Raw genomic sequence first — 22,290 nt, forward strand, 5'->3', positions numbered from 1 at the left:
TTAAAGGACCAAAGAGTTTGGTCTGCTTCTTATAAAAAATGTTGCCTTGGAAAAAGTATTGCAATACTGGTAAATTGTCCCAGGCCTATAAATAACAGTGAACGTCTTCACAGCCCCAGTCAATGAGACAGCTGATGTATCTACATGTTTATAGAGGTGGATGTCTCTCCTCCCATCATATATGGGTAATACAGGACAAGCCAGAGGCTGAGGTCACTGACCGTTCCATGTGAGATCTACATTTACTTCCTCTACCAATCAATAAGGTATCGGCAGTATACCAAAGAATATGTGGATAATAGATGGATATACTGAACAAAAATATAAATGCAAATGGAAACAATTTCAAAGATTTTTCTGAGTTACAGTTCATATAAGGAAACCAACCAATTGAAGTAAATTCATTAAGCCCTAATCTATGGATTTCACATGACTAGGCCTGGGAGGGTATAGATCCACCCACTTGACAGCCAGCCCCCCCCCCACACACACACACACACACACACACACACACACACACACACACCCACTGGGGTGTGAAGCCGGTTGGACGTACTGCCAAATTCTCTAAAACAACGTTGAAGGTGGCTTATGGTAGAGATTTCAGCTCATGAAACATGAGCACTTTACATGTTGTGTTTATATTTTTGTTCAGTGTAAGTGACTGATTTGGTCTTATGTAGCAAAATTTGAAATTGTGTTTTTTACATTCAATAAAAGTAGAGACTCAGAGCTAGAAAATTATATACCATGCACTACAATGGAGTGATTTGAAAGTTGATAAACCCCACTTCTGATTTGAAAGTTGATAAACGCCAATTTTGAGGAAATGACCCTTTTCTTTGTCTACACCCATTTAACATAATTCACATCTTCTTAAGCCTTAGCCCCACCCATCTCTTTAAGGATTCACATGTGAGACCATGTGCTAAACAGAGATGGTAAGTTAGTGTAGTAAACAACCAAAGTGGTGAAAGTAGTAGCCTGCAATAAGGAAAAACTCCAGGTAATAATACACTTTATCTAGTCCTTGGCCTACATCCTTATCTGACTTTGGTACAGGTCGTGTTGTTCGTCACATTACCATCTGTGGTAAACACACACTATATAAAATAAAACATTTGTCACATGCACATGATACAGAAGGTGTAAACGGTACATCTATAATGCATTTGGAAAGTATTCAGACCCCTTAACCTTTTCCACATTTTGTTACTTTACAGCCTTATTCTAAAATTGATTTTTTTTAAACTATTTCCCTCATCAATCTACACACAAATACCCCATAATGACAAAGCAAAAATGCATTATTAGAAATGTTTACATAAGTATTCAGACCCTATACTCAGTACTTTGTTGAAGCACCTTTGGCAGCGATTACAGCCTTGAGTCTTCCTGGGTATGATGCTACAAGCTTGGCACACCTGTATTTGGGGAGTTTCGCCCATTCTTCTTTGCAGATCCTCTCAAGCGCTGTCAGGTTCAGTGGCGATTTTAGCTTGTAAATCTTGGTGGGGCAAACTCCCCAATTTTTTTTTAGATGCATGCACGCGGTGCCCACAAACTGTTAGGGCCTACATAAAGCTGTCCCAACAGCAGAGCTTTCTTTTCAGCACAATGGGGTGAATCCTTACCACCGCTACACCTGGCTATCAGCAGAGCCTTGTCTGGCAGTTCTTTCAGCCTCGTTTACTGCCTTTTTTTAAACCACAGCTGATATGGCTGACTTGCTTGAACAAATGTGGTTTCTACTGTCAATTGAGATGTACAAACTATGGCATAAGGGAATGATGTGCGGATAAGAGCCATTCTGTAATTTCGATATTAATGAGTGAGCTAAGGCGGACATAGTCAATATTACTGTGTTCAGCACTTTTGAAATGTACAGCAACAGAATGCAGAACATGGGCTGCTCTTACAGTATTTTGCCTGTACACCAAGTCAGAACCGTAGGATAAATAAAAGGGGCATATAAGCAGACAATGAAACCTCTTACAATATTATATGATGTTTCTCAAAAACAGGTTATAGGCTACACATGCATCACCATGTCAGAACAGTAACATAGGTGAAATTAAGAGGTGAAAATAGACCAACTTATTTGGATGAGGCACATGGGCTACTAACAGCTTACCACACAAAATACAGTTGAAGTCAGAAGTTTACATACACTTAGGTTGGAGTCATTAACTTGTTTTTCAACCACTCCACAAATTTCTTCTTAGCCAACTGTACGTTTTGCATGTTGGTTAGGACATCCAACAATTGTTTACAGACAGATTATTTCACTTATAATTCACTGTATCACAATTCCAGTGGTTCAGAAGTTTACATACACTAAGTTGACTGTGCCTTTAAACAGCTTGGAAAATTCCAGAAAATTATGTCATGGTTTTAGAAGCTTCTGATAGGCTAATTGACATCACTTGAGTCAATTGGAGGTGTACCTGTGGATGTATTTCATGGCCTACCTTCAAACTCAGTGCCACTTTGCTTGACATCATTGAAAAATCAGGCGGAAAAAGGGTAGACCTCCACAAGTCTGGTTCATCCTTGGGAGCAATTTCCAAAAAATGAAGGTACCATGTTCATCTGTACAAACAATAGTATGCAAGTATAAACACCATGGGACCATGAAGCCGTCATACCGCTCAGGAAGGAGGCGCATTCCGTCTCCTAGAGATGAACGTACTTTGGTGGGAAAAGTGCAACTCAATCTCAGAACAACAGCAAAGGACCTTGTGAAGATGCTGGAGGAAACAGGTACAAAAGTATCTATATCCACAGTAAAACGAGTCCTATATCGACGTAACCTGAAGGGCCACTTAGCAAGGAAGAAGCCACTTCTCCAAAACCGCCATAAAAAAGCCAGACTACAGTTTGTAACTGCGCATGGCAACAAAGATCGTACTTTTGGGTGAAATGTCCTCTGGTCTGATGAAACGAATATAGAACTGTTTGGCCATAATGACCATCGTTATGTTTGGAGGAAAAGGGGGAGGCTTGCAAGCCGAAGAACACCATCCCAACCGTGAAGCACGGTTGTGGCAGCATCATGTTGTGGGGGTGCTTTGCTGCGGAAGGGAATGGTGCACTTCACAAAATGGATAGCATCATGAGGATGGAAAATTGTGTGGATATATTGAAGCAACATCTCAAAACATCAGTTAAAGCTTGGTCGCAAATGTGTCTTCCAAATGGACAATGACCCCAAGCATACTTCCAAAGTTGTGGCAAAATGGCTTAAGGACAACAAAGTCAAGGTATTGGAGTGGCCATCACAAAGCCGTGGGCAGAACTAAAAAAAACAACATTTGTGGGCAGAACTGCAAAAGCATGTGTGAGCAAGAAGGACTATAATCCTGAGTGTTACATCAGCTCTGTCATGAGGAATGGGCCAAAATTCAGCCAACTTATTGTGGGAAGCTTGTGGAAGGCCACCGAAAGCATTTCACCCTTGTTCAACAATTTAAAGGCAATGCTACCAAATAATAATTGAGTGTATGTAAACTTCTGACCCGCTGGGAATGTGATGAAAGAAATAAAAGTGGAAATAAATCATTCTCTCTACTATTATTCTGACATTTCACATTCTTAAAATAAAGTGGTGATCCTAACTGACCTAAAATAGGGTATTTTTTACATGGATTAAATGTCAGGAATTGTGAAAAACTGAGTTTAATTGTATTTGGCTAAGGTGTATGTAAACTTCCGACTTCAACTGTATGTGTCTTTACTATAAAACCCATTAAAAAAACACACATGAGGTCCCGTAAAAAAAAAAAGTGACTCCTCGTATGTTACTGTATAACTCGCACTCTGTAGGGCACTTTCAAGTGAATTTACTGCTGTATGCTAATATATGTTCTGGACACGCCACTGCAAAGCACCACCTGGAGTTTGATAAACGGCATTGGTGCAATCACGAAATCTATTTCTCAGAGAAATTGTATTACTATAAAATAATAACCCTATAATTTTTGGGGCATAGAATTTATTTTATACAGTATTTTTTGCTCATCTTTATTAAAGGTACCAGTAATTATGCACCTGATTGTATGTAACACAATGGCCGTTGTCCACAGTGATATGGAGGTGTGACCATCTCTGAATTGATCCTGTGGATGCATGTAATATGTGCTGTACACTGAGTGTACAAAACGTTAAGAACACCTGCTCTTTCCAAGATGTAGACTGACCAGGTGAATCCAGGTGTGATCCCTATTGATGTCACTTGTTATATCCACTTCAGTCAGTGTACTGTAGATGAAGGGGAGGAAATAGGTTAAAGAAGGATGATTAAACCTTGAGACAATTAAAAGATGGATTATGTATGTGTGGCATTCAGAGGGTGAATGGGCAAGACAAAATATTAAAGTGCCTTTCAACTGGGTATGGTAGTAGGTGCCAGGCGCACCGGTTTGTTTCAAGAACTGCAACGCTGCTGGGGTTTTCACACTCAACGGTTTACCGTGTGTACCAAGAATGGTCCACCTCCCAAAGGACATCCAGCCATCTTGACACAACTGTGGGAAGTTCCTGTGGAACGCTTCCGACATCTTGTAGTCTATGGGGGAGGGGGGCAACTCAATATTAAGAAGGTGTTGTTAATGTTTGTACACTCTGTGTATATTGATGTGGTTTAATGTGTATGAGTGTGTTGGAGGTTAACAGTGTAACTGGAGACAAGTATGTAGGAGACAGGAGTTTACTTTTTTACTTTGCTTATGTAAAATGTATGCACAAAACTAGGTCCTTCTGAATGTTGTAGAATAAAAAGCACTTTCCTAACTCCCAACATTGTATGTGTTTTTGACAGAGTGGGCCAAGGAGGGTAAGTGGTGTACCCTGACGTTTGTGTGACTAAATGAAGTGGAAAGAGATGTTTTTGCTGTTTGAAGCCTAAATGGATGATAATGGACTATAGTGCTCATGTTTCATAATAACTGCTTCATGCTGAGCTCTTCTCACACAGCCTTCTCATACCCCCTCGTGTCTCTTCATCTGTTTGGCTTGTTTGATAAGAAATAGCATGTTACTTTAATAGGTATAATCTACACTGAACAAAAATATAAACGCAACATGTAAAGTGTTGGTCCCATGTTTCATGAGCGGAAATAAAGATCCCAGAAATGTTCCAAATCCCTGTTAGTGAGCATTTCTCCTTTGCCAAGATACTCATCGTTTGCTGATGTCAACGTTGTGAACAGAGTGCCCCATGGTGGTGTGGGGGTTATGGTATGGGCAGGCATAAGCTACGGGAAAATGAACATAATCGCTCTCGTGACTCCTTGTGGCGATCTTGGGTGTCTGCGGGCTGACTCCGGTCGCAGGTGAACGGTATTTCCTCCGACACATTGGTGCGGCTGGCTTCCGGGTTAAGCTGGAGGTTGTTAAGGAGTGCGGTGAGGTGAGTCATGTTTCAGAGAACGTTTGATTCCACCTTCGCCTCTACCGAGACTGTTAGTTAGTTGCAGTGATGAGACAAGATTGAAAAAAGGGGGTAAAATTCTAATTTCTGGAAGCGTGTTCTAGGTCCCGCCAATATCCAGCAACTTTGCACAGCCATTGAAGAGGCGTGGGACAACATTCAACTCTTTGCAAAGGTCGTGCTGCATTAGGCAAATGGTGGTCACACCAGATACTGACTGGTTTTCTGACCGATGCCCTCACCTTTTTTTTAAGGCATTTGCCACCAACAGATGCATATCTGGATTCCCAGTCATGTGAAATCTATAGATTAGGCTGTTAATTAATTTATTTCAATTGACTGATTTCCTTATATAAACTGTAACTAAGTAAAATCTTTGAAATTGTAGCATTTATATGTTTTTTCAGTATATAATCCCTTTTTATTTTCTTCTCTTCTATTCTTTGTTGTCTCTCCTCTCCACAGCATTTAGATTTTGATTGACACCTGTATGGAGATTCACTTCATTAGCCAAGAGCGTATTGAAGCCCTCATCCTGACAGGTTCTGAGTGAGAGCAGCCATTGTTAGTGACTCACTCCAATCTGCTAATTTTCATTAGCTCAGAAGTGAATGGGAAAGCACCACAACTATTAGCATTGGAATTAGCATAGAGAATGGATGGGTAGTGTGTTGTAAATACCCTATCTCTTATCTGGCAGCACACAGCTGTTATGTGTGTGCATGTGTGTGTGGGATTGGGACCCTCATTCAGTGTTAATGTATCAACGCCAGTTATTGTATTCAAAGGGATGAACACGGTCCATTTGAAACAGAATTAATCCAACCTTCTGTTCTGCTTGTGCGGCTATCAAGTTGTATTAAGCGCGCATCAATGTACCCTTAGTGGTTGCTGGTGTTACCTTATGTGGGCAGCATGTAAACAATCAGTCTTCTTCTCCTTCTATCCTCCTTTCCTTCTTCTCTAAACTTTCACAGTGTCCTCACCACTGCACACTACCATGGTTTGTCATACATTGTCAGAGCCTTATCCAGTTGAAGCACCCAGGGCTTTAACAATAACACTAGGAATGGATCGCTCTCCGAGTCCCAGCTGTTCACTAGGCATTTCCCATCATATATCTCTCCTCCTTTCTCATTAACCCAGCCCACCTCTCTCTCTCTCTATCTCTCCACTCCAGGAACAAAAGGAGGATGCTTCTCTGCTCACCCTAATCTTCTCTACTTACACTGCTATTGTTTTCATTAGCTCATCTTTCCTCATCTCTCCAGACAAGTTTCTTTCTTTCCCAGATGTTTTTATTTTTCTGTGAATTGGATGGAGGCAAACGGAAGCAAATAAAAGGAGCACTGTGGAGAAAGGTGCTGCACTGATCGCCCCTGGGTGATACTATCATATAGGAGACATAAGCATGAGTCGGGGTGTGTGCGCACCTCATCCCCCTGCACTCTGATAGCTTCAATATGGCTCACACTCCTCCACTCTTTCTATTTTTTAACCTTTATTTAACCAGGGAAGACATTGGGATTGACACGTTTTTTTCAAGTGAGCCCATGTAGTCTCTCTATAGACTGCCTCGTCACTTACGCTTGGGGAGATGGAGTCCTAATTTATGCATGAAACAATCAAGTGGGATCAGATGAGGATTTTAATTAGCCACAGGACCAGTACGAATTACTCCTACAGGGTTTCCCATGTCCGCTGGCAGGGGCAGATGGATGCCACTAATACAATAACACTCCTACAGTAGTGCTATTTACTTATTATGAATCACTACTCATAGACAAGGCTGGAAGGGACAGTATGTTAGTCATAGTATGTTAGATGTTTGTTTAGCATGAGAAAATCCCCCCCTCCCTCTCTTCCCCTTTCCGCCCCTACCTCCTCCCACTCCCCATCTCCTCTCCTCTCTCTGCTTCTCCTCTCCTCTCTCTGATAATGATCCAGCTAATAACACAGGCAGACATAAAATGGTTTGCTATGAAGTCCTCATAGTCACTTCCTTAGGGATTTCCTGCTTTACCGTCACTTGAGAAGAGCTGAATTTCTATCCGTTACTTTAATGTTGCTTTTTAGATAACGTTTCAAGGCAAGCTTAGCTAAGAATTCTCTCTCTCTCCGTATCTGTTTGAGCTGGGTTAAAGCGGCGATAAGCAGTAGAAGCAATAACAAAGCGCAATCCCTGCCCCTATTTCGGGAAAAAGCTGAGGGATGGGGCTGGAGAAATGTTAACTGTCTCAAATTCATAGACAGATATATGGATGCAAGGCCTGACCATCCATGATATCAGCTTTATTGTTTTAACTATGTTTTGAGGCTATACAGTGTTTGTTTACATTTACTGTGTTTACCAACATTGGTTTACAAACAAGCTTATATTTTGGGTACTGATGAGGGTACAACAGTTGAACTAAGTTCATGAGTTATTTATAAGTGATATTCTTTAAGAACAAATTGGTACATATCATTAATTTATTAGTGAAAAAATTGATGTCGCAACTGCTGATTGCCCCTTTAAGGTCAAAACGGGCTGACTAGTTTTCCTGGAACATGCATCGCCAGGGGCAACACCTGGAGCCAATGGGGTGATGTTTCACTCTTACCTCACTGTGCACACTCATCGGTGATTGGTGCAGAAGCTTCAGCTGACCTTTAGCGAGAGTCCTCTGCATTGTAATGGGAATAATTAGATTGTATCTCCACTGATTTACAGTCTCTGAGTTATATGGAAATGACTGAGTAATATTTCATTTCAGACTAGGATACATTTCTCTACTCTTTTTTTTCTCTCTTTATCCATCTCCTTCCCCTGTTTTCTGGCTGTCCTCACACTCTGAGCGAGTTGGAAACTCTCAGTGTGTGGGTGTGTGTGTGTTTGAGGAGAGATCCATAATTCAGGCTGGTAGGCCAGTCTGTCTGTCTCCCTCTTGGCACAGAGAGCTGGACCAGATATGACTCCAATACACCACTGTCTCACCTCCTCTTCTCCTTGAATACTTGACTCCCTGTTCCTTTCTCTGAATATTAAACTGTCTCCTCTCCACTGACTTCTGCAGCGTACCAATGCTCTTAAATATTGAGTGGTACATCTTGGCACTGAATTATACTGAGGGAAAAAATAGTTGAATTAATGTAACATGAGTTACATTACAATTCAGTGAAGTTAAAACATGATATGTTCGATGCAGGATAGCCCAGTATAATGTGCACATTGACTTACACTAGCAGATGTAACTTTTTACCCCTACACAAATATTCTTTAAGAAATGCGCTCAATGGCTTCTGGGTTAAGCGAGCAATGTGTCGAGAAGCAGTGCGGCATGGTGGGGGTCGTGTTTCAGAGGACACATGGCTCTCAACATTCGCCTCTCCCGAGTCCGTACGAGAGTTGCAACGATGGGACAAGACTGTAACAACCAATTGGATATCACGAAATTGGGTTGAAAAACATATATATAATAAGAAATGGGCTCAAACACATTCATAGCATGCATGCAAAACGAAGCGTAAATGAGTGATTTAACACTACATTTGTGATTTAACTCGGGGGGAAAGATGCAAGCATCCCTCTGCTCCTCCCTTATTCCTCCCTCCTCTCATCCTCCCTCTCCCCTCCCAGACTCTATCTGCCCTAACATGAGGCAACAGTGCCGTACTTCAGGCATCACTCCCCACCCACCCCTTCCTCTCCCAGCAGTAGACCCAGGCTGTGTGTGTCTGTGTGTACTAGAGAGTAGCACAAAGCCCGACCAGGGCCCTATCCATCCATACCCGCCTCATGGCTCCTAGCCTGACCTGAACCACAGCCAACACAGGCAGAGTGGCTCAGAGCTGGGGAGAGGAGAGCACAGAACCCCTGGTCTGGTTCTCCCCCTCCCTCACAATGAGTAAACAAGCTTCTTCAGGTCTGCTGCACTAACATGTGTCTGCGGGCTGTGCAGTGCACTCCACATTGCGTCACAGGGTGACAAGTCCAATGGTTCCTTACAGTACCTGATCTATTCAAATACAGGAGGTGGTGGAGAGGGCAAGATGATGTGTGAGCTACAGCGCACGGCACGCACAGCACACATCAGCACTGTGTGCGCTCATCTGTTGAACCTGTTTTTTGTCTTGACTTCTTGGGATTAGAAAATTATCTCTATTTAAATTGTTTCTTCAGGCACCAAGGGCAAGGAGTGGTTTCAACTTGCCTGCTTGCTTGAGCTATGATAATCAGAACATTATTGTGTTTACTAAAGTTCATTAAGCCAATGGTTTATGGTGTGTGTGTGTGTGTGTGTGTGTGTGTCTATGCTAGCGTGTGGTAAATTAATAATTACTCTCCTCTTGCTTTTACCTTCCAGGACCCAGATTAATTTCACAGTGGCAATTGATTTCACCGCTTCAAACGGTGAGCAACACTCAACACTTCTCGTAATGCTCGACCAGGGCTGTTTAAATGTATGCATATGGGGTGATCTGTAATAGCCCTACTCCATTATTGCAGGGCAGGCTAAAACCTAATGCTGTAAAAGAGATGATAGCTTAGTGGTGATAACAGGAATGAATGTGCCTCTCTTGTATATTTTAATGTGTACCTGTTATAGCAAGGCTGGAAGGAAATGACCCGTCTCTTAGACTTCATAGTGAGGTTGACTGGGACTACCATATCTCTTAGATAACAGCAGATTGTTCAACTCAAACGTAGACCCACTGATAACTCATGAGCGTAGGGTTATTGCTTCCTTGTTTTTATTTGACGAGGTCCAATATATGATGTGCTGGAGCTGATGTTATGGATGTGTGTCCAATAGGGCCGTTAAAAGATCTAAAGTTCATGTCACTATACTCATAACCACTACAGCCAGTGTGCTATAAAGTGAAATGATTTCCCATGCTCAAGTTTGTCATGTAGTTATGCATGTCACTCATACTGTACCCACGACCCAGAGTCTTATATAGAGGGAAAGGCAGGGAAAGAGATCTAACACGGTCTAAGGTGAAATGGTGTATTATGCTGTCTAAAAATATCAGCCTTTTGGTTGAACACTCAACTACCTTTCTGGGCAAAAGTATGGGCAAAATTCAGATAACACTGTATTCCACATATAATGCACCACTTTCTACCATAAACAGCATGGGCTAGCAGTGCACTAAATGGGGAATGGAGTTAGATTTGAGACACAGCCGTTCCTTTCTATATCTGGCTCTGTTGTTCCATTATTGTACCTTGTTATTACTGTCCCATTATTTACCATTACTGTACCTGTTTCCCAGGCAACCCAGCCCAGCCCACCTCCCTCCACTACATGAGTCCTTACCAGATGAATGCCTACGCCATGGCCCTGAAGGCTGTAGGGGAGATCATCCAGGACTACGACAGTGATAAGATGTTCCCTGCTTTGGGCTTCGGAGCCAAGCTGCCCCCCGACGGACGGGTCTCACATGAGTTCGCCCTGGTGAGTGACCTCTAACCCCCTAAACCCTGATAAGATAATCCCTGCTCTTGGCTTCAGAGAGGTTGGACGGGTACCCCAACACCAGAGTTGTTCAGTCCTGGCTCGGTTGGTTAAATTGTGGGTTTGCTCCCTGCATGGAGCACATGTACTTAATGCGTTTGCCGTGGTTACGGGCTTGTTTTATTTATATCTGGTTAAAAGCTGCAGATGCACCAATCGAAACGTAAGCAATTAGACAAGTGAAAGAGCGACAAAACCCTAACAAACTCCACCTATCTGGCACTCCAGGCAGGCTCAAAGTTTCAATGTCTATTTAGTGGCTGTATTGTAGAGGCTTAGGATGCCAAGTCATAAAACAAAATACTGCCACTAAGCTCTATGACTGCCAAGGAGAACAGTAACTGTCCTCTCTGTAAAGAAAAACATTGATCACAGACAGCCCTCCCTCCCATGCCCTCACTCTCCCTCCATCTTCAGCTCTACAGAGTACTGTAAACAGTAGGATACCACTCAGACAGGAACATGCCTCCAGCATGCTCAGCAGGGATTTCCCATATCTCTGACTGGGCCTAAAGTTGTATTGATGAAAGCTGTGTATTTTATCTTCTTATCTTCTTCTTTATCTTCTTCTTTCCTAGTTCTCCTACTTCATTCCCCTGCTTCAGAATTTAATTAGAAAGATCTTACATTTTTCTTTTTAGATTCTTCTCTATTTTTTAAATGTTATTCTCCTGCTTGACTGGGATTGATGAAAGATGTTTTAACTACCCTCCTTCTCTTTTTGTGTCTTCCAGAATGGCAACCCCCAAAACCCATACTGTGCAGGTATAGATGGAGTGATGGAGGCATATTACCAGAGCCTGAAGTCTGTCTGCCTCTACGGTCCAACCAACTTTTCTCCTGTCATCAACCATGTGGCCAGGTAAGGGGGCTATGAGGAACACAGCTGGACTTGAAACAGCTTTAAGGTCACTTCAGTTTTCGATTCATTTCAGTGAATCTGTGAACCAAATTGAAATTCAATTTATGATTTGAAAATGATATTACCCGCGGTTTTCTATTGTGGAGTCTTTAGAGTCACTCCCTGAACTGACTGGATACACATAGCAGAGTGATAAAAACAGAGGGCGACATCTACAGGTCTTCCTTCATTACATTTCAGATCACATTCCTACCAATGCACACCTAAATCTCCCAGGCATGAGAGAGCCATATGTCTATATAGAGCCATATGTCATGATTCCTGAGTCCTGAGTAGATCAATACTAACTAAGATGGCCTGAACGTGTGTATCGATTCACTGTCCTCTGCGTTCCAATGAGCCATTTGCGACGCAGGCTGTGTGTTGCGATTGAGTCGTTTCCCTGAGAGCAGCAAGACCAACAGAGGAAGTCTGCTGACTAACAGAGAGTTAACTGAGATGGATCAACTTTTAGAAGTGCAAGTAGATGTTTCGGTACATAACTCACAGAGTATTATGCTGTATTAAGTTGGTGACAGTGTTTCGGCCACACGGTAAGACTAACGGACACTTAACCGAGATTCTTCGATTCTTAAGTGTGACTATGCTACTCAGCTCACAAGCACAGCTCACAGAGATAATCTCACAAATAATCAGTGTGACAACATTCCACTGTAGAACTTTAACGTTAATTGAGTCCCATAAAAGGTGCTTCTGAGCTGTTACATAAAACAGTATTTTTTTTTTGTACTTTTGTCACATTCTGTTCTTTAGTTAACCTGTAAACATGTTGTTTGTGTGAGTGAACAATGACTACACAAGTCCTTCCCACACACATACATGTGCGCACACACACACACACACACACACACACACACACACACACACACACACACACACACACACACACACACACACACACACACACACACACACACACACACACACACACACACACACACACACACACACAGAGTCCTTAAGCCTTAATGAGTTTTCCTTAATGAAGTAAAGGTGCTGTCAGAAGACTTGAGATTAACAGATTTGTGTGTGTGTGCATCCACATGCATGTGTGTGTGCCTATTTGTTGTTGCTCGGAAGCCAAGTTAGAAATATTGAGTTGAGGGGTGACAACCCAGTGCAAAATTTGTGTGTGGCTTTCAGAATCCACAATCATTAGTGCCATCCTAGAACTCTACCTTACCCCCTCCCTCCTTTCCTCTCATCTACTCTGTCTCATCTCCTCGTTTCGCCGTGTGCCACTCGCCCCCTCGTTTTAATAATAACCACTCCGTTCCTTCTCTGCCTTGCCTCACGCTCCTCGCAGTTTAATAACTGTTCAATTGACTTCTCTGTCTTCGTCTCTGTATCCGACGCTGCAAGCATCTGATGTTCTGTCTCTGCTCACACCTTACGTGTGTTTGAGAAGCACAGGAAGCAGTTAGAGGCCAGGGCCCATGTTGTGTAAAGTAGGTGCCGGAAATAATATCACTACCCAGCCAGTTCATGCCGGATTTGAAAGGTTACATCTGTAGGAAATAAAGACAATTGTATAATGTAGGGTTTTATGGATAATATAAACAATTGTGTGGCTCACCTATGTACTCTGTGTTTATCTCTGCTGTCTGAAGGTATGCTGCGTCAGTGAATGATGGCTCTCAGTACTTCGTCCTTCTCATCATCACAGATGGAGTCATCTCAGACATGGCCCAGACCAAGGAGTCCATTGTCAACGTAAGAACAACAACAGCTAAGCAATGTTCCCACTTTGGCGAAGACCACATTCACGGTAAACGCTGCATATGTCGGCTCAATCGGAATCTGACCTTTAAATCAATCGGACCTGACCTCAATCAATCGGACCTTTAAATGGACAATTTTCCAAATCTGATCTGAATTTTCCACGATCTAATTGGATCCCGGCCCTAGTCACTAGATGGCCAGTACGGACATCACTGTCTGTATTATCATTGTCAGGTGAGATGAAGTGGGCACAGTAAAAAAAAAATATATATATATATATAGGGAGAGGTAAAGGCTGACTTGGGATCAGTTCCTAGATAAACAAGTAAACAAGACATTCTGAAAAACTCATCATTCTGCAGCCCTGGGGAAACACCTCAGTCAAACTAACTCATCATTCTACAGCCCTGGGGTAACACCTCAGTCAAACTAACTCATCATTCTACAGCCCTGGGGAAACACCTCAGTCAAACTAACTCATCATTCTACAGCCCTGGGGTAACACCTCAGTCAAACTAACTCATCATTCTATAGCCCTGGGGTAACACCTCAGTCAAACTAACTCATCATTCTACAGCCCTGGGGTAACACCTCAGTCAAACTAACTCATCATTCTACAGCCCTGGGGAAACACCTCAGTCAAACTAACTCATCATTCTACAGCCCTGGGGAAACACCTCAGTCAAACTAACTCATCATTCTACAGCCCTCAGTCAAACTAACTCATCATTCTATAAAACACCTCAGTCAAACTAACTCATCATTCTATAGCCCTGGGGTAACACCTCAGTCAAACTAACTCATCATTCTATAGCCCTGGGGAAACACCTCAGTCAAACTAACTCATCATTCTATAGCCCTGGGGAAACACCTCAGTCAAACTAACTCATCATTCTATGGGGAGCCTAACTCATCATTCTATAGCCCTGGGTAACACCTCAGTCAAACTAACTCATCATTCTACAGCCCTCATCATTCTACAGCCCTGGGGAACACACTTCTAACTCATCATTCTACAGCCCTGGGGTAACACCTCAGTCAAACTAACTCATCACTCATAAAGATGGAGAGAGCAGGTGCGGGGTTATGGCACAAACACACACACACACACACACTCAGACACATACACACACACAAGTGTTGGGGGAGTGTGAGTTGAGGGACTTTTATTTATTTATTTTCTCATCCCCAACTTCCGAGAGGTGTTCCTGTCCCACGCAGCCCTCAGGAAGATGCTACATCTCACAGACACACGCCATGAATATTTACACACACAGACACAGCTTGGGGTGAATCAACTTTATTGTATAGGCTGTAGGCTGTATAGGTTCTCAGTCAACATCACTCATAAAACTCATTTCTCAGACTGTCTGACAGAATCCTATGAATATTTATACTGTGTGACAGACTCGACGTTATGTCACAGACATAATGGGAAGAATATGGGACTCAACTTTGTTTCCTCGTGTCCTATCCAGGCATCGTGTCTTCCCATGTCGATTATCATCGTAGGGGTGGGACCAGCAGAATTTGATGGTAAGAAACACACAAACACACACAGATGCACAAATGCACGTACCTGCGTATGCGCACACGCATCACGCACGCACGCACGCACACACACAAACACACACACACACTCCACTGAGCAGATGATGACTAGAGTATCATGTTTCTCCTCAGCGATGATCGAGTTGGACGGGGATGAAGTGAGGATCTCGTCGAGAGGAAGATATGCGGAGAGGGACATTGTTCAGGTACGCCGTGTTCCTTCTGTTTGTTCCACTGCTCGGCTGCCAGATGCATGGAGTCAAATAGGTAGGGTTTTGGGAGCATTAGAATACGCCTCACAAACATCTGGCCCCACTTTGTGACAACTGCTATTGTACAAAGGGCTTTATAAAAATACACTTGATTGCATAGCATAGCTCAGAACAGTCGGACAGAGGCTACAACATACTGTTTATATGCACATAATGATGATCAATGGTAGTAGAATCTAGAAACTAGAAGTACTCGAAAACAAATTGGGAGGAAATCCGAGCGGGGGAATCAACATAATCGCACATAAAAAAGCACAAAAAAGACCTTTACACAGATAGTAGTGATTGTACATTAGAGTTAACATCTGTGTCGTCAGACAGACAGACATCTGGTCTGAGTTCAGATCCTTCCCAACTGCTCTGCTCTCCTTCATCAGGCCAGATGGACAGAAACCCCGCAGAGGGTTTTCCTAATCTCTGTTAACCAAGAGGTCAAATCTTGCATAATTTGGTCAGCTGCTTGATTAACTTCTGTGATCATACATGTTAGAAATTGAGAGTTTCGGCATAATCGAAGTCTCCACCCTCGCAAAAGGAAATTCTCAGCCAAAGCCCCCCCCCTTCCTATCCGTGTGGGCACATGCACGAAGCACTCGAGGCGAAGAAGTTTAAGCACAGCCTTCTCCCAAATCCTGATACATCCAAATAACCTGTGACGCATCCCATTCAGTCCTGTCTACACACAGAATCTGCCCACAGGACATTACCCCAGCCCTGGTGTGGCTTGCCTCCATTCTACATTAGCCCTGATGTGGCTTGCCTCCATTCTACATTAGCCCTGATGTGGCTAGCCTCCAGGCTACATTAGCCCTGATGTGGCTAGCCTCCATGCTATGCTATTGTGCCAAATGGCTAGCCTCCATGCTACATGAGCCCTGATGTGGCTAGCCTCCATGCTATGCTATTGGCCAAATGGCTAGCCTCCATGCTATTCCAAATGGTTAGCCACCATTATATGATAATAGCCTATTAGGCACCGTTTCCTATCAGGGCTTCCCCTGCTCTGTTGGACAACAGAATGGGCTCGTCTCTTCCTCCCTCTCTACTTCCCTTCCTCCTCCTCCTTCTCATCCTCCTCTTTCCCCCTTCCCTCACCTCCCTCCCTCTGTGTGGATGATATGATAGAGGGCTAGATCATTACGCTCCCCCTGCTCATTAGTGAGCCTTGTTAACACAGAGAGAACATCAAGGCTGCTCTGCTGTGGACCTGGCTAGGAGGTCTACACACACACACACACACACACACACACACACACACACACACACACACACACACAGGGTGTGAGTGGGCTAGAAAGAGGTCCGTTCTGCTCTTTCTAGCCCACTCACACCCTCACAATCTGTCAGTCTGGATAGTTAGCTGCCTCTACACACAGACAGGCAGGGCCCCTATGAAAGACACTTCTGTGATAAAACTGTCTCTGCCCCCAGCCTCATTAGTTCAGATATGAAAGCGACTGAGCGTCTAGCAATGCACTGTACATAGCAACAAGAGACGAGGGAAACGAAAGGCTTTTTTTGATAGCTGATTAGCTAGGCCTCTTTCACCTCGCTCTGAATTTGCCAACTGTTATGAATAAATTAATGCTTTACTTGTACTGTGGGTCCAAAAAGTCTCAACACAGGTTTTTCAAAGGTCTTTAGAAATATTTTGCAGAATTCACACATAATGGCCTAACACCTACTATATATTGCCTATACTTTTATTTTTGTACATTATTTTGTATATATTAGAGTATATTTCTCCAGCTCCATTTCTTCTCTCTGTTGGTTTTCCAGTTAGGATTCAGCATTTAGTAGCTAAACAAACCTATATATTAACTGTACTGTCACTAATTCCAGCCCTGTCTTTGTCTTTCTCTTGTCGTCCAGTTTGTCCCGTTCAGAGACTACATAGACCGGACAGGGAACCACATCCTGAGTATGGCCCGTCTAGCCAAGGATGTCCTGGCTGAGATCCCTGACCAGTTCCTCTCCTACATGAGGACCAGAGGCATCAAGCCCTTGCCCACACCCCCTCCCTACACACCCCCAGGGTACCCTGTCCAGAGCCCCGATGGACACCCATTAAATACCCCCCCAGGACACCCCCTGCAGACGCAGATCTGAAGGGTACGGAGATGCCCCATGGTCTCAAACAACACCTCTTCAAATATTTCTTTGTCTCTCTCCTCTCTGCATCACTCAGTGATAGGAGAGGCCTTCTTGGCTTTCTCGCTCTCTCTCTCATTGCACTAATGGAGACTGACTGACTGGCAGAATGTTTTTACCGAGCGGTTCTACTTTGGAACGGGCAGATGGAGTCAATAAGGGCATGTTTACTTTCGTTGTCAAGCGTTCCTTTGTCTGGACTTTCTGTATATCGGCAAATGGAGACACTCTCTGGGACACAGATAGACAGAGTCTGGTCTTCCCAGCTCACCTGGCATGGAATAGCAGAGTTAAGGAAAGGATGAATGGTGGAAGGAAGAATGAAAGGAGGATAGGAAGGAATTTCCTGGGGACTGGCCTTTTCAGGAGCAGAGTGGTGAAAAGGTTATATTGTCTCTGGATGTGGAATCACTTGACTGTTGTACTGGAAATGTATTTCCTTCTCTCTCCCTCTATCTCTGGTCTCTTTCTATCTCTGGTCTCTTTCTATCTCTCTCTACTCTGTCTCTCTATTCTTCCAACTCTCACTCAATGTTTACAGTACATGTTAATGATAATGATTTTTTATCATTGGACACTTTTATATAATATTCGTACTTCTTTCAGTATGAAACTTTGGAATATCAATCGATATTCTCTCTATCTCGCAGCGTGTTGTCTTTGCCACGGGAGTCAGGTTGAGGTTGCAACAGTGCAGGTCCAAGTAGCCACTGTATTGTACTGTACTATGCTATGTGTCCGTTTGCATGAGTGTATCGTCAGAGCATGCATTGTGGTCCTACACTTCCCTGCCTGTCACTGCTCTCAGGCTTTGGGGTTCCATGTTTTTAACTTTTAACTCTGTTGTTGAAGCGCATTCTGCTCCTTTCTAAACTGCCTTGGCGATAGGGTGCCCATGCCAGCCACGCTGCGAGTGCCCACGGGTTTTCTCACTGTGTCGAGAACAACAGTGACTCAACCAACAGCATATTCCCTTCCAATCCATTTAAATAACAACACCTGCTCTCAGATCCAGTTTGAGACAACAGCAGAAGCCCAGTGGTCAAAAACAGTTTGGTTCTTGTTCTTTTGTGTTATTATTACATTTACATTTGAGTCATTTATCAGACGCTCTTATCCAGAGCAACTTACAGGAGCAATTAGGGTTAAGTGCCTTGCTCAAGGGCACGTCGACAGATTTTTCACCGAGTCGGCTCAGAGATTCGAACCAGCGACCTTTCGGTTACTGACCCAATGCTCTTAACCGCTTGTTTGCCTTGGAAGCTGATATTCTTAAGTATATTGTTTTAAGTTGCCTTGTTAAGGTAATTTTATTGTTTTGAGTTGTGCCAATAAATATGTAATATTATTTAATTGTTATAAATGTTAAGCCCTGAATGTGTTGGCCCGAGATGATGGTGTCTGGTGGTTGTTATGACAACGTGTTCTTCCTAAATATTGTAATTCTCATCCCATAATACCAATTAACAAATACCCACTGAGGGCTAGGAGTTTTTCCTCACAGAGGAAAAACTCCTGGCCCATAACCATTATACACAGTCAACCCTCTTTTACTTCTTACAGCCAGGGTATCCTCTTCAATCTGCTGTCTTAATGGGCTTAGAGTTTATATCATCTGCCTTTTAATTATTAATAATACTAATAATTATTATCATTATATAACTATTAGCTAGTGCTTGTATGGAGGTGGTGTGTAATTGATAACTTGATTGGTTGCATATCAATCAATATTCCTTATCAAATTAACAGACATTGCAACACCACATTTATGTGTTTCGCAGTTGTTGCCATTTGTTGCCATTTTCATGTGTGTGCCACTGTCGGTCTGTTACCTGTCTGTCTGTTGCCATATCATTACTGATAGACCGATGCCCTTTGCCACACTTCAACCACATAGCAACACCTCTGTTTCTCTCTCTGTGTAATTCCTCCTCCTGCCTCACTGCAGCTCTGTGGACGCTGCCTCACAGAGTGCAATAGACTGTGTTTCAATGCTTAAATAGGATCGACTCCAAGCCAATAATATTTGGCATGGCAGGAGGAGAGAGGGGTGAGAGAGGGGGATACAGCCCAGTGGGTTATGTCATTGGAGGGTCGTTCCATGTCATTTCATCATTCTATGTCAATGTTAAAGGAATAGTTCACCCAAATTACAAAATTACATATTGGTTTCCGTACCCTGTAGGCAGGCTATGGACAAAGTACGACAGCATCCCATTCTTTGGTTTTGTTCACCTGGCCACTGTTTTGAATTCTAACTTTTTAGCATTTGTCGCACACATCCAATGCAAGTCAATAGTACCTATATTAGCATTTCCGTGCTTCATATCCAAATCATCTGTGATAACGTAATTGATTTGAACACGACGTGTGAAAATGCCAATATATATCCTTTTTCTTGTGTGTTTTGAGGTGGAACGACCCTGGACAGAAGTAGACAAACAGGTCAACCCTCTGATGTAGTCAGAAGAGTACGGGCATTAGTGTTACATGCCTGAGTCAACACAGTGCCAAACCTATACAGAGAGATGTTGGCTAGCCTAGAAAGAGAATAACCTCACTCGGTATATTCAACATGACAGTCTGTCATTTTAACCCATACATTTTACACAACATATATTTGATAAGAAACCTCTGCCTTGTTTAAAAAAAGACATATAGTAGAAACACACTGTATTTTTCTTTTCTCACGACTTTCACTAATGTCTTCTTTCGTTGTGTTTTTCTCACACATTTGAAAGCCTTCCATAATTGGCGCTCTGCGTCTGTAGTTGTAGCCTAGCCTTGAGTCTGTGTATCATATGAAACCCTAGCGAAATCCATATAGTGCACCACGTGGCTCTTGTCAAAATAAATGCATTATGTGGGGAACAGCTAGTGTGTTATATGAAACCCAGCTTGTCTGAGTCTGTGCTGCAGTCTCCCACTGGGCTTGTAGCAGAGCAGAGCAGGAGGTATCATTACGACTTTGGGTCACAGTCTAGAGATCGTTATAGGCTCCCATTAACCACCCACAGGCAACTGACACAGTGTGGATACACACGTGTGTGCGTGCATATACACACGCACACCGCTCACACACAGACACACATACCGCTGAGACCATGGTCACCATCGTGGACTACTGACATTGTCATTTCTTAGTGCTTTCTCAGTTCACACTACTATGGAAAGGATCATTCTTTTCTTTCACTGCTTTGCTAGTGCTACAACTCTTGCCATCTGCTTGCCAAGCTGTGTGTGTGTGTGTGTGTGTGTGTGTGTGTGTGTGTGTGTGTGTGTGTGTGTGTGCCAGAGTTTAACAGACCATGTGAGTTGACACACGTGATCTTTGTTTACTAAAGATATACAAATAATATATTGTATGCTCATCATATCTACTTATAACGGGCACTATGTTTGCATGTACAGTTTTACATGAGATGCACCAGTTCTTTTTGTTATAATTGGGTGTTTTGGAAAAAGAAAATCTATGAAAATAACTGTACAAAATTGCCTTAAAAACGTTCACTGATTTCTTGGAATTTGTGCGATGCCTTCAGATATTGACTTGTTCTCTATTTTGTGTCAGTGTACAATATTTGCTTTTCTAGTGTATATTTTCTTTGCATAACTTCATTTATGGGGGAAAAAATATATTGTATTTTTGGAATCGGTGGTAAATCAGATGAAAGCCTGACTGAAGTTCTGATTGTCTGGTAATCCATATTATAGATGACTATTTCTGTATTAAACTACTGATTTTTAAATAAATATTCTTACTAAACACTAACTTTCTGCTGAAGTGCTTTTCTTTGCATGCATTACTTTCTCAACATTTTACAGAAAATACTTCTCAATAGATCACTCCAGCCTTCTCTTCTCCTCCTGGCTTCCAATGACTGTTTTGTGTGTTGGTGTGACGTTCTAATTGCAGAAGGAGAATATGTTTTTTTGGCCGACTGGCAAATAATTATTACCCTTGGCAGAGGATTCGGGAGGCTGAGGTCCTGAACAGGGACAAAGGATCACAGAGAGTTTGGACACAAAGATCAAATAAATAAATAACTAAGAAAACCATCTGTGTGGGTGGCAAGTATCATGAATAAAATGATAAACATAACATCTTAAGTGTTGGTCCCATGTTTCATGAGCTAAAATGTTGTGCACAAATTTGTTTACATCCCTGTTAGTCAGCATTTCTCCTTTGCCAGGACAATCCATCCACCTGACAGGTGTGGCATATCAAGAAGCAGGATTAAACAGCATGATCATTACACAGTTGCACATTGTGCTGGGGACAATTAAAAGTCCACTCGAAAATGTGCAGTTTTGTCACACAGCACATTGCCATAGATGTCTCACGTTTTGAGGGAGCATGCAATTGTCAGGAATGTCCACCAGAGCTGTTGCCAGATAATTTAATTTTAATTTCTCTACCATAAGCCGCCATCGTTTTAGAGAATTTGGAAGTACGTCCAGCTGGCCTCACAACCGCAGATCATGTGTAACCACGCCAGCCCAGGAACTCCACATCCGGCTTCTTCACCTGTGGCATCCGCTGAGACCAGCAACCCGGACATCTGATGAAACTGTGTGTTTGTACAACCGAAGAATTTCTACAGAAATTGTCTCAGGGAAGCTCATCTGCGGGCTGCTGAAGGTCTACTAATTCAAATGCACCTACCGCCAACAGCTCAGAACGAATGTTAAAAAATAGAAACGCAAGGCTTTATTGTTGTTTTTTACAGAAATGTTTGG

At 42.8% G+C, this 22,290-nt stretch overlaps 1 protein-coding gene across 2 annotated transcripts in view; it reads left to right on the forward strand.

The window, feature by feature from the left end:
* LOC135516055 (copine-8-like) overlaps positions 1-21,322 on the forward strand; it is a 121,416-nt gene extending 100,094 nt beyond the window's left edge. Inside the window, exons 14-21 of one of the 2 annotated variants that reach the window (XM_064940050.1) lie at positions 4,820-4,834; positions 9,778-9,824; positions 10,691-10,872; positions 11,667-11,794; positions 13,465-13,567; positions 15,055-15,112; positions 15,260-15,333; positions 17,272-21,322. In XM_064940050.1, the coding sequence (XP_064796122.1) occupies positions 4,820-4,834; positions 9,778-9,824; positions 10,691-10,872; positions 11,667-11,794; positions 13,465-13,567; positions 15,055-15,112; positions 15,260-15,333; positions 17,272-17,508 (844 nt within the window). In that variant the 3' untranslated portion in view covers positions 17,509-21,322. The remainder of the gene's footprint in view (positions 1-4,819; positions 4,835-9,777; positions 9,825-10,690; positions 10,873-11,666; positions 11,795-13,464; positions 13,568-15,054; positions 15,113-15,259; positions 15,334-17,271) is intronic. The other variant, XM_064940051.1, reaches the window with a different exon arrangement.
* The last annotated feature ends 968 nt before the right edge of the window (positions 21,323-22,290 follow it).

This window comes from Oncorhynchus masou, chromosome 27, assembly GCF_036934945.1.
Source record: "Oncorhynchus masou masou isolate Uvic2021 chromosome 27, UVic_Omas_1.1, whole genome shotgun sequence".
NCBI classification, from domain to species: Eukaryota; Metazoa; Chordata; class Actinopteri; order Salmoniformes; family Salmonidae; genus Oncorhynchus; species Oncorhynchus masou.